The 13482-nt window shown below is 39.0% G+C and overlaps 1 protein-coding gene and 2 long non-coding RNA genes across 3 annotated transcripts in view; 1 reads left to right on the forward strand and 2 right to left on the reverse strand.

Moving 5' to 3' along the window:
- The first annotated feature begins 599 nt into the window (after nt 1-599).
- On the forward strand, nt 600-7142 carry LOC112162379. The gene is made up of 3 exons (XR_002922062.2): nt 600-1438; nt 6232-6625; nt 6708-7142. It is a non-coding gene; the product is annotated as an uncharacterized LOC112162379 (long non-coding RNA).
- LOC118599403 lies at nt 5950-10046 on the reverse strand. Its single transcript, XR_004948737.1, has 3 exons — nt 10014-10046; nt 9682-9914; nt 5950-6441 (listed from the first exon to the last, which is right to left on the reverse strand). It is a non-coding gene; the product is annotated as an uncharacterized LOC118599403 (long non-coding RNA).
- A 1916-nt stretch (nt 10047-11962) lies between these two features.
- tgfbr2b (transforming growth factor beta receptor 2b) overlaps nt 11963-13482 on the reverse strand; it is a gene marked incomplete at its 5' end in the record, with an annotated part of 23428 nt that continues 21908 nt past the window's right edge. The window contains 1 exon segment of the mRNA XM_024298564.2: nt 11963-12623. Coding sequence (XP_024154332.1) covers nt 12459-12623 — 165 coding nt within the window.

Below are 13482 nucleotides of genomic sequence, written 5' to 3' on the forward strand. Positions count from 1 at the left end.
ACCTCAGTTGATGCCAAATTAGCCCAAAAAAAGCTAGCTTGTTGCTTAAATACTAGCTAAACTCCAAAATAGCCTAAAACTCTTCAGTAAATTAAATTATTCAAAAACGTTAGCCTATTCCTGTTAAATAGATGCTAAATTCTAAATTAGACAAAAAAAAAAAAAAACAGTAGATAACAAATTTGCCAAAAACGTTAGCATGTTGCTATAATAGATGCTAAACTAAATCACTCTAAAAAAACCCCAGTAGATAACAAATTATGCAAAATTGTTAGCATGTTGCGTAAATATTAGCTAAAATAAATTAGCATAAAAAACCTCAATAGATGCCAAATTAGCAAAAACGCTAGCACATTACTTAAATACTAGCTAAATTCCATAGCCTAAAATTCCTCAGCAAACTAAATTAGTCAAAAACGTTAGCCTAATGCTGAAATAGATGCTAAATTCTAAATAAAAAACAGTGGATAATAAATTAGCCAAAAATGTTAGCATGTAGCTAAAATATTAGCTAAAATCCAAATTAGTATAAAAAAACCTCAGTTGATGCCAAATTAGCCAAAAAAAGCTAGCTCATCGCTCAAATACTAGCTAAGCCCCAAAATAGCCTAAAATTCCCCAGTAAACTTAATTTGTGAAAAACGTTAGCTTGTTGCTAAAATAGAAGTTAAACTACAAAAATCTACTTTCTTAATCGTTAAGAAAACACTAGGAAGACTTTTACAACAGATTAGAAAGATATGACTTTAAAAGCTGATTTTGAGCATCACAACCTTTTAAATTTTATTCTTTATCACCCAACATTAAAGGATGATTACTCTGAGGATCAACCGGTCAGCCATGAAAGCATCAAACAAATGGAAAGCTTAACAAATCATCAACATTTTACAGACTTTTGCATTGATGTAACACTCACTGAATAAATCACCGTTACCCCCACAAGTCACATCCGTAGTTGACTATCAACTATTATTATGTAGCATCGCTGTATCATTAACATCCAGCTAAAGTGCAGTCTGCTGCATTCAAATTAGATCCACAAAGTCTTTTCACTAATTGTTCATAATGAAGTAGTTAAGTTCGTGTTTGTTTCAGTTTATTCTAGTGATCGGCTGATAGAAAGAAGAAGAAGCAGTTTCTGTTCTACTTTCATTTGCATCTTAAATCACATCTGTTTCCATCCCAGAAGTGGTTGCATCATGTGATCTGGAGGTTGTGATTACTTGAACGGGTCTGATCCGGACGGTCGACCGTCGGTGCAGCAGGAACAGCTGGAGAGTTAGAAATAAAGCGACGGTTCTGTGAAACGGTGTCAGACGGGTGTACGGGATGTATTTGGATGTTTCGATATCTGTTCTCAGGATCAGGGCGTTCTTTCCTGAAGACTGCCGACACCACTATGGGATTCTGCTGCACCAGGAACAATGTTTTAGGACAGGTAGGTGGTTCTACATCCCTCCATGAGTCTGGATGACACCGGTCTAAAGTCAAGAGAAGTTCCAACCGGCTTTGGTTAGTTTGCTTTCACAATGCACTCTCGAGAATGGACCAACCTATATGGAAACATTATGGAATAACTGAAACTTAACCTTTTCATATTTGTTTCTGTTTTCTTTTTGTATTTTCTCAACCACTGTCCTCAGTCTACTGGATTTCCTTCAACTCTGTTATCCGACTATTGTATCAAAGTTCACCTGAAAGTCCACAGAAGAGGACGAACAGGATAAACATTTATTGAACACTCTAAAACTACATTTTTAAACTTTAAAACCGTAAAGTTTTAACATAATTATGAACTAGATACATAGCATCACCTGTTATAATGCTAGTTTGAATGCTGCAAGCTGAATTTGGCCGCTAAAGATGCTAGTGCCGATAGCTTAAAATGCTGAAATTAATAGCTGAAAACACTGAAACTGAAAGCTAAAAATGCTGAAGGTAATAGCCAGCTAAAATATTAGTTAAATGCCCAATTAGCTTAAAAAACGAAAAAAAACTTAGTTTAGTCAAAAAATAGCTAAACTTCAAAGTAGCCTAAAAAACAAAAAAAAAGGATAAATTAGCTAAAATAACGAGCGTACAAACATTAGCTTAACCCCAAAACCGCCTAAAAAACAAAAACATAAAAAGGCTGAATTAGCCAAAACAGCTAGCATGTAGCTGAAATATTGGCTAAAAACGTCTAAATATTAGCCTAAACGTCTTAGTAAATGCCAAAATAGTCCAAAAAACTAACAGAATGCCAATTTTTAAAACTTTAAAACTGCAACTTTTTAACAAAATCACGAATAATAGAAACCTAAAATAACTTTCCATATTTTACTCTCCATATATATATATATTCTCAAAACGTTAAAAATGAGTACAAGATAACAATGGGCCATCGAGGGCCGGATCCGGCCCCCGGGCCTTGACTTTGTCATATGAACTGCATGAAGGAGAAGCTTCTGCAGTTTGTTTCTCAGCATCATCACAAGCTAAAATCAGCTTTTAATTGTTGACGGTTTCTATGACAACGTTAGCAGACCAACCAAAGATCAGGGCGTAATGAGTTATGGGGTGGAAGTGTTTACCTGTGCAGCCTCATCACGTTTCACTCAGACGAGGCCTCACTTCTCCAGTATTCAGAATGTGACTCTACAAACTGCACAACCACGACCTGATCATCTCAACTATCTAACACTGTTCCTCAAATCCAGCCGCTTCCCCTTCAAGAAAACAGCATGAAGACTTCAGGTCATCATCCCAGAATCTGAACGCTTTGGCTCCTTTTTTGACTTTTCATTCATCAGATTCTTCTTTTTTCGGAGCATAAAGAAAGTCATTTGTCCAGAGGAGGATGGAAGCTGCTCCACTGAAAACCCTTTTCAGTGACACTATTATTTTGTAGGAGTACTTGAAAGGCAATCAAAGAGAAATCCTCTCCACTCACACTACATGAATGCAGGTTTTTTTTTTTTGCTGGAGATGTAAGTTTTTAAAGCAGTGATTGCGATGATTATGCCATTAATTCACACATCAGAGATGCTGTTATCCACCGGATTCATCCAGACCGACTCGGACCGGCGCTGCAGTGATGCTTTGATCCATACAGGTTTCTACGAGATGAGGGAAGAACAAAGCGCAGAACGTCCGTCTCTATTGTTTTTCTGACCTGAAGCTTCTATCGACGCTTTAGCTCCTCTCTGATGCCCGTCCACCATGATGTGAGGAACAGAAACGTCTTGACCTTCGCAGGACGCGCTCCCGCCGGAGAAACTCTCACTTTCAGTGATGGTTCTGTCTGTCAGACTCTCCACTCAGAACAGGAGAAATATTATTACACAAACAAGAGTCTCTTTTCATTTCTGGGTCAAACGTTCACACAAAAACTGTGCTGCAGAAACACTGACCTGCAAACAAATCATTATTCAAACGGACTCTGGCCTGTTTATTATTAACTCAAGACTTTCCTCCAAAGGTGGTTCATTAACAAGAAGCCGCACAGCCGGCGGCGCTTCTGTGAGACGGAGAACAGTCAATTTACCTCCTGGTTGCCCTGAAACTGTCATCTGACCATTGACTGTATCTGAGAACTGGACTGAGTGAGTGTCCAGCCAGCAAGGCCAAGAGGGCCCCATGTGGTTTAAAAGGGGGCGGAAAATGTGGCCCCCGAATGGGTTTATCCACGGTTTCTGTGGTGGCCCCACCTGTGTTTGCCCACATTAGGTTAAATAGACACACGGGTTAGCTCACTATGCTAGCAGCCACCTGGTGGACAACAAAGCTCGCTAGGTCACTACAGAATAGCCCGCTAGCTTGATACAGCGGAGCTCGCTAGCTTGATACACCGGAACCCGCTAGCTTGATACGCCGGAGCTTGCTAGCTTGATACACCTGAGCTTGCTAGCTTGATACACCTGGGCTTGCTAGCTTGATAAACCTGAGCTTGCTAGCTTGATACATCAGAGCTCACTAGCTTGATACACCGGAACCCGCTAGCTTGATACGCCGGAGCTTGCTAGCTTGATACACCAGAGTTTGCTAGCTCACTACAGCGGAGCTCGCTAACTCGATAGTATCGATAACACCAATAAAATAAAAAGATCTGGAGGGCCAAATGGAATTACCTGGAGGACCTCCCCCAAGCCTTGACTTTCGTCAACCGAGCGTTAGCATTAGCCGTCGTAAAGAAAATTCCATTAAACGTTAGCATCAAGATTGCAGACTTTAGCTTCATGCACTAGATTGATCTCTAATTTTATGGACTGATACATGTGTCAATGACTCGGACCAACCACTGTTTACTGACATCGTCTGGCTCCAACATGGCGGCGACTGTATCATGAAAAAATTGAAGTGACTTCACTTGGTTGGAACCATTTTCTATGGATGACACTCACTCAGTCCAGTTCTTATATAAGGCTGTTATAAACAGGTAAGTAAGGTAAGTTCAATGACTGTGTGTGGAGAGGGGGAGGGGCTCTGTACTTTTATCCTTTTTTTAAATTCCTTTTTGAAAGAAGCTTCAGGAGAACAATCGGCGGTACGATTTAATACAGAACACAAATCTAGTTTACCAAAGTTTTCTTCACTCTCAGTGTGATCTTCAGCGGGTTCACGAGGGAAATAAGGTTCTTCATTGGCGCCGGCGCCTCAGACCGCTCTGCTTTTCTCTGGGCGGGAGGCCCTTGTGTTGTCCCTCAGGAAACCCCTTCATATCAAAGCTGGCGCCTCGCGCCGCGCGGCTCTATTTGTCCTGGAGATCCTCTGCTTTCCTCCAAAGCACTTCCCGAGCCTCGTAGCTGAGTACATAATGACTCAATAGTTCATCCGGGCGTGAGAAAATTAAAGTAATATCAGAAGTATGAAGTGAACTGCCGGGAGATGAAGCTCTGAGAGGACGGCGGCGGTAATGGCTCCTGATGCTCCAGCGGCCGCTGCTGCTTTTATCTTGGCAGCACATCAGCCCCTTGAGCCTGAAATTTTCCTCAAGAGCCCGAATCTCACTCCTGCCACCACAGCAGCTGGGAAATTCTGCCCAGGAAGTCGCTGTAAAACACGTGTCAAAGTCGAGACCCGGGGGCCGGATCCGGCCCTCCAGGTAACTCTATCCGGCTCTCCAGATCATTTTATTTTATTGTTATTAATGACCCGATGTTATCTTGTGCTCAATTATAACTTGTATAATTTTGACAAAAATATATTTTTATGGAGAGTAAAATACTGAAAGTTATTTAAAGTTTGCCCGCTAAGTTACGATTTTCTGCATTTACTATTTTTTTAAGGCTATTTTTGAGTTTAGCTAATATTTCAGCTACATGCTAGCTATTTTGGCTAATTGGGTGTTTTTTAGGCGATTTTTGAGTTTAGCCAATATTTCAGCTAATGCTAGGTGTTTTGGCTAACTCAGGCTTTTTTGTTTTTAGGCTATTTTGAAGTTTAGCTAATATTTCAGCTACATGCTAGCTGTTCTGGCTAACTTAGGGTTTTTTGTTTGTTTTTTAGGCTATTTAGGAGTTTATTCCTTCAGCTAGCGGCTGGATGGCTCAGTGGGCTAAGTACTGGGTTTGCACCCAGGAGCCCTGAGTGTCCACTGACCTCCACCCAGATTGGGTCAAGACCCTTGACGCTGCTGCCTAACTGGGTCCCTGTGCCCTTCAAGTTCAGGGTTGTGTGTGTAAGGGCTTCCGGCATTAAAACAGTGGGTGCTGTTTCGCTGTGGCAACCCCAGATGGGATAAGCCGAAAGGTGAAGAAGTTATTCCTTCTGCTACATGCTAGCTGTTTTGGCTAGTTTAGTTTTTTTTCAGTGTTTTAGGCTATTTTGGAGGTTAGCTAATATTTTAGCTACATGCTAGCTATTTTGGCAAATTTTTGTTTTTTTTTCATTTTTTTATGCTATTTTGGTGTTTAATATTTTAGCTACATGCTAGCTGTTTAGCTAATTTAGACTTTTTTCAAAATTTTCGTTTTTTTTAAGCTTATCTATTTTTCCAGCTACATTCTATCTGTTTTGACTGACCTAAGTTTTTATTTCTAGTTTTTTACGTTTATCTGGCACTTAGCTAATATTTAACTGGCTATCAGCTTCAGCTTTTTTTAGCTATCAATTTCAGCATCTTTAGCGGCCAATTTCAGCTTACAGCATTCACACTAGCAGGAATCGGTCTGTGATGCCAAACCAGAGCAAGGAGACGATCATTTGTCTTCCTTGTCACCTCCTTACTGGAGCTCAAAATATTCTTTACAGCTTTCACCAACCAACGCACTCTCCGGCAGCTTTGATTGATGAATGAGGCGTCACCATGGCAACCAGTGCGCGCGCGGATGATGATGAGGGGAGCATCTCTGTCTGGATTATTAGGACCACCTCGGGGTAGTGAGGAGGTTCTGGTCGTCCCAGGCTGCTGCCGACGCCCACTCTGCAGGTTAACGAGGTGATGGAGCAGCTGACGGGATCCTGTCACAGGTACAGGATGGAGTTCAGCACATCAATGCAGGAGCTGCTCACCGCCGGAGGCTGCAGCTTATAATTACTGACACATTTTGGTGGAAGAATCACAGAAACTGCAGAGAGACTCTCAACCGAGCAGCTGAAGACAGAAAACTGTGAAGTGAGGTTAGCCAACAGCAGCTGTTTGAAGGTAATTAGTCTCCTGCAGGAAGCAGAGAAGACTGTTTGGTTTGACGGAGTTCTGACACATCTTCTGCTTTATGTTCTTACAGAGCAGAACCTGCACTTGAATGAAAGAGACATGATTCGCTGTGTGGAACATTTGAAGTACAGTCGGCTGCAACAGCAAGAAGTCTGTGTGGTTTACAGTGGAACTGCAGCGCCCTCTGCTGGACGAAAGACAAAATGCAGATTTTAGGCAAAAAGGTTTAGATGCTTAAAATCCACCCAATCATTTTCAGAATGCTCTTTTTGACGCCATGGGGTTGCTGGAGCCTATCCCAACGAACATGGAGCATGTCTTAAACAGGTCAACAACACATACACACCTATAGGGACAATTTAGAGACTCCATTCATCAGGTTTTGGACTGTAGGATGAAATGAGATTTTAAAACTTTAGAAATATAACTTAACATAATTATGATCTAGATATTACCGGTGATAATGGTAGTGATGATAGCTGAAGATGCTGAAATTGATATAAAAAAATGCTGAAGCTGATAGCCAGCTAAAATATTAGTCAAATGCAGAATTAGCCTAAAAAACAAACAAAAAAAACATGCTAAAACAGTTAGCATGTAGCTGAAAAAATGCCTAAACTTCAAAATAGCATAAACAAATACAAAAAATGACAAAATTACCCAAAAAAGCTAGCATGTTGCTGAAATTTCTAGCTAAACTCCAAAAAGCAGGAATATTATTTCAGAATAAATCAACGTAAACCTTAAATAACTCAATATTTGTATGATATATTATAATATATATATATATTTACAGTATTTGCTGACTACTTATTATCTGTGAATAATCACAATATGAAATCACACACAAAACTTTATATTTATTACATTTATTTTTAATTGGTGCTTTCAATAAATTAAAAAAATCTGATTAATCGCACTTCAGTGTTGTGATTTATCACAATGTTATACCAGGTAAAATGTATTTGTTCAATATGACACCGGGCCATCGATCAAATAGTCCACTTTTTGTGAAAAAGTGATCTAAAACAAAAATAGCAGATGTAAAGTACTAAAAACTGGTTGAATATTTATTTCTTTTGTAAGTGACTTTGGTATTAGTAGGTAATACCCGACGAAAAGTTTTAATGTGCTCCGTGGAAACCTGAACCGCAGAGTTAAAGACTGTTTCTTTGATTAATTTGAATTAATAAATCTTAACACGTTAATTATTTTTGATTAATTGTTCAAGTTCAAAGCTCTAAAAAATACACAAAAAATTATAATTATATAGATTTTTTTAAAGATTTAAATAAATAAAAATGGTATTTCTTATAATAATGCAGCCAAACTTCCTCCACTCACACCTTGGTGCTAACATGCAACATAAATATTGAATAAAAAAACTAAAAATGACTGACAATAATCACTACTGAGTACTTCTTTTCCTTTCGGCTTTTCCCTTCAGGGGTCTCCACAGCGAATCAGTTTCCTCCATCTAAGCCTGTCTTCAGCATCCTCCACTCTAACACCAGCCACCTTCATGTCTTCATTCACTGCATCCATAAACCTCCTCTTTGGTCTTCCTCTAGACCTCTTTCCTGGCAGCTCTAGACTCAGCATCCTCCACTCTGTCACCCCTACAGCACACCTCACCACTGTCTTACAGCCCTCATACATGTCCTGCACTGCTCGGACATACTTCTCTGTCACTCCAGACTTCCTCATACAATACCATAGTTCCTCTCTGGGCACTCTGTCATAAGCTTTCTCCAGATCTACAAAGACACAGTGGAGCTCTCTCTGAGTACAGAGTCAGATTATTGATCATTTTTTCTTCTTTCTAACAATATTCTGAGCTGTGATGCTGCATCCTGATGAATGAAGCTCAGCTTTTGTCCCGTGACTGACGTGAATCAATGAGAAAAAAGTTTCTCTGAAAACACTTCAAAAGCTGATATTGTCTTTGGTTAACAAATCTCCCCTAAGGACTTCTCTAGGACATCTCCTTGTTTGATGGTGAAAAATGAAGATAAAATGCTTCATTTGGCACGAATCCATTCATATGATGCTACATTAGGAATCATTTGACATCAGTTCGTTCTCCTCATGTCTGCTCTGACTGTGATGGTATTATGAGGTCTGTTTCCACCAAACTATTGTGTGAAAGCTTAGAAAGATTAACAACAAGCCTTAAAAAAACTGGAGTTTAGCTAATATTTTAGCAACAGGCTAACGCTTTTGACTAATTTAGTTTACTGAGGAATGTTGGGCTGTTTTGGAGTTTGACTAATATTTTAACAACATGCTAACATTTTTGGCTAATTTAGTTTAGGCTATTTTGGAGTTTAGCTAGTATTTAAGCAACAAGTTAGCTTTTTTGGCTAATTTGTTATCTACTGGGGTTTTTAATGCTAATTTGAATTTAGCTCATATTTAAGCAACACTAAATATTTTTGCTGATTTGTTAACTGCTGAGGTTTATTTAGGATACTTTAGAGTTTAGCTTCTATTTAGCAACAGGGTAACGTTTTGACTAATTTAATTTAATGAGGAATTTTGGGCTATTTTGGAGTTTAGCTAATATTTTAACAACAGGCTAACACTTTTGACTAATTTTTTATTTACTGGGTTTTTTTTAGCTTATTTAGAGTTAACTTCTATTTTTAGCAACATGCTAACGTTTTAGACTAATTTTGTTGACAGGAATTTTAGACTATTTTAGAGTTTAGCTAGTTTTAAACCAACATACTAAATATTTTTTGCAAAATTGCCATGTATTATTAAGCAGAAATTTCGGTCAACTTCAATACTCTTTCAGATTTTGCAAATAGCTTTTACATTTTCAGTAAACCCCTTCAGCAGTTAAAGTAAATTGTGTCACCATTTTCACCAAAAAGTTTCAGCATCTTCGGTAACTACTTTCAGTAAAAAGCACTCACACCAGCATTATCACAGGTAATGCAACTTTATAGTTAACCTTTGGAAGGGAAATTACACCCCGCCCCTTCAAAGAACAACTGACTCTGTCAGTGCAGTTTTACCTGTAAATATACCAAACCCACCTGAACCGTCGCCTCGGTCATTGAGAGCTGAAGAGTTGGGTTGATAACCAGCAATAAAAGTGAACAAAAGCAGCGGAGGAGCAGACAGAGGTGGAGCAGACGTGTGGGCAGTGTGAGTCAGTCCGGATGAAAGACCTCTCCATCCTGCAGACGCTCATTACAGATCACAGTCGGTGGACCTGCTGAACTCTGTTCACTCTTCAGAGCTTTAGGCTGCGCTGGTTCTCCATGAACTGAAAGAGTGACGACACCAACAAACACAACACATGCTAACAGGAAGTAGACATTTTCATCTGTTTTTTTAAGCAAACGAGCTTCTTTTGTGAACTGACCTGACTCCAGTTTCTTTTGTTTTTACACCTGCTTCATCCAGGGAGTTATTTGTGCTGAACTGAAGCATCATGGGATTTATCTTGATCCTGTCCATCAGTGCACACATCAACAGTTGCTGGAACACGCCCAAAATGGTGGTAAAGATTTTGCTTTAAAACTACTAATAAAAACACCAAATTCACTGTAAAATGTGAAAAATCAGATCACTTAACAAAAGTTCTTTAATTTGTTACATTTAAAATAATTTGATTTAAATGTTTGAGTTGATGGTTTACACAACTTAACATTTTAATGTGATAAAAACTGTTTTTTGATTGTAAAAAAATACAAAACTTTTATCAATTGATCCAATATTTCACTTTTTACAGTGAATGTGAATTTTCCACCATAATTTACAAATAAATTCTTTTGAAAATCAGACGTTTTGATTTTCTGGATTTTTTCCTCACATTTGAGGAACATCTATAATGATAGTTACAGGCCTCTCTCATCTTTGTAAGTGGGAGAACTTGGTCAGTTGGTGGCTGACTGATTACTTTTTTTCCTCACCGTATGTTCACCATCCAAATAAAACAGACATCAGATTTAAAAAAAAGGAAAAGATTCTTAAAAGTAATGATTTTAATATTGAATTTACATTTTCATACAAAAACAAGTCATTTCTTAGCATCATTTGATCAGAACACTTGGCTCCAAAAAACAAAACACAAAAATCAGCTTTTTTACGATGAGTAAGGGACACATTTATGTGTCAACAAGTTAAAAATCAACACAAACACACGACAGACAAACACTGATGTATACAAACGTATATCTTTGCTTCCTTTCAGGACGACTTCTGTCAGTTTGAGTTTCCCGGCGGATCCTGAACCGGTTTTCCGTTTTCTGTTTCCATGAAGTCGTGGATTTTCTCGGCCGTTTATCTGGAGCCGGTTCCTCGACATTCAACCAACGACAACAAGCTGTCAGATCAAAGCGCGTTTAAACGTGCGGCGAGGTTCCACGCCGCGGCGACACAGACAGAGAGAGAATGAGGAATAGACTTTCCATCAAGCTCATTTTGACAGGTGACCTTTGACCCCACACCATCCATCCGACTCGTTTTGACGGGTACCCTGCCCCCGACCCGCCCTTCAAGATGATGTAACAATTTTATCTAAATTTTATATTAAAATGCATCTTTATCAAACACGGCAGAGAGAGAAGACGATCCTATTCCCTAAAATTCAGATAAAATGATTACGTATATTTTTATGGAGGTAAAATATTGAAAGTTATTTAAGGTTTAAGTTGATTTATTCTGGAATAATATTCCTGTCTTTCATTATTCATAATTATGATAAACAGTTACAGTTTTATAGTTTTAAATTAGCATTCTGTTAGCTTTTTGGCTAATTTTGCCATTTTTAGGCTTTTTTTTTTAGTTTGGCTAATATTTCAGCTACATGCTAGCAGGCTTTCTTTTTTGTCCATTTTGGAGTTAAGCTTAAATTTCTGCAACATGTTAACAAAATTTTGGCTAATTTAGTCTTTTGGGGTTTTTTTATGTTATTTTAAAGTTTAGCTATTTGTTTCAGCTACATGCTAGCTGTTTCTACTAATTTAGTTTTTGTTTATTTTTTAGTCGAATTTGGAGTTTAGCTTATATTTCGGCTACATGCTAGCTGTTTTTGGCTAATTTTGTTTTTTTCTTTAGAGTTTTACGCTGTTTTGGAGTTAAGCTTATATTTCAGCTGCACGTCAGCTGTTTTTGGCTAATTTAGGCTTTTCTTTCTTTAATTTTTTATTCGGTTTTGGAGTTTAGCTAATACTTTAGCTTCATGCTAATTTGGCATTTAGCTAATTAATATTTTAGCTGGCTATCAGCTTCAACCTTTTTAGATATCAATTTCAGCATCTTTAGCGGACGAATTCAGCTTACAGCATTCACACTATCACTATCACAGGTAATGCTGTATATTTAGTTCATAACTTTTAAAGTTTTCAGAATGTAGTCTTTAATCCTGTTCAGCCCGTGACTTAAGGTTTGTTTTGGATTTTAGCTTCCAGTCCGATTGAGTTTGACACTCCTGGTGTAGGTCAAAGGTCACGAGCTTGATGTTAGTATATTCTTATTCTCTCTGAAGGCGTTTGATGCTCGGCTCCCTTTTTGCATCCAAATAAAGAAGCTTTTTTCAAAAACCTGAAACATGCTGCTGAAACAGAAGATGATGGATATACAGAAACTGGTGTGCATATATACTCTTAAAGTGCAAATAGTATTTGGTTAAAAAGCTTTATAACATGATTTCCCTTTGAGAGTCTGTCCTGATCCTCCACGCTCCAGTAGGAGGAGCTCCTCAGCTTCCAGTTTGCTCCTGTGTCCGCCCCACCGCCCACTGGAATTCCTGCCGTTCCCAGCGGCTTGGTTGTAATGCCTCAGGCCGCCCCACGGGGGCGCTGCTTCACTTCTCGTCCTCTGGGATCTTCACCTCGGTGTCGGAGCACTCGGACAGCTTGTCCAGGTACTCGATGTCGTTGAAGCGCTCCGCCACGCAGTGCGCCGTGAGCCGGGCCTCCGGGTCGTGGTCCCAGCACTCCTCTATGGAGGCGCACACCGTCTGGATGCCCTGCAGGGGCGGGACAGGCGGGACATGTTCCACATGTTTCATAGAGGAAATCCTGCTCTGTCAGGCTGAGTACTTTACTAAATAGAAGAATCTGAACTAAAACTACAGTGAAAGATTTGAGGATTTTAACCCTCTAACACCTGAGGAATCGCCGTGACGCTTAAACACAAAATCTTTACTATAATGTCACTTTTTAATCTTGAACACAATTATTCCAGCTGATTCTGAAGGAGAAAAGCGGCTCGACGAGCCGCTTTTCTCCTTCAGAATCAGCTGGAATGATCGTGTTAATGGTTGAAAAATTACAGTAAATCAAAAAACATAAACACTGGAGCTCCGGTGTTAAAGGGTTAAGACCATAAACCTTAAATGTAAAACATAAAAAAAATCACAGATCAGATTAAATGGTAGATTTCCTGATATCAACTAACAGTCAACTCCATCTGGACCCGACGAGTCAATCGCCGGAGTCACTCGGTCCAGTTCTCATTTACAGTCAATGGTTTGCACTAGAGTTCAGGTAAGAAATCCATAGAAAACTTTATGAATCTCCTTTGACAGTAAAAACTTTGGGAATATTTGTCAGTTTCAATGGTAAATGTTTGGAAAGTCAGGGGGGAGGAGTCACTCGATCCAGTTCTCATTTACTGTCAATGATTTGCACTTGAGTTCAGGTAAGAAATCCGCTGAAAACTAATAATCTCCTCTGACATCTTCTCTGATTGTTTTACTTCCTGTATGCTAAAACTGTACGGAGCGTTTAGGAATATTTTTAATTTTCACTGTTAAATGGTTGAAACGCCAAGGGGGAGGAGTCACTCGGTCCAGTTCTCATTTACTGTCAGTGGTTTGCACTAGT

The sequence above is a fragment of the Oryzias melastigma genome, linkage group LG11 (assembly GCF_002922805.2).
Source record: "Oryzias melastigma strain HK-1 linkage group LG11, ASM292280v2, whole genome shotgun sequence".
NCBI classification, from domain to species: domain Eukaryota; kingdom Metazoa; phylum Chordata; class Actinopteri; order Beloniformes; family Adrianichthyidae; genus Oryzias; species Oryzias melastigma.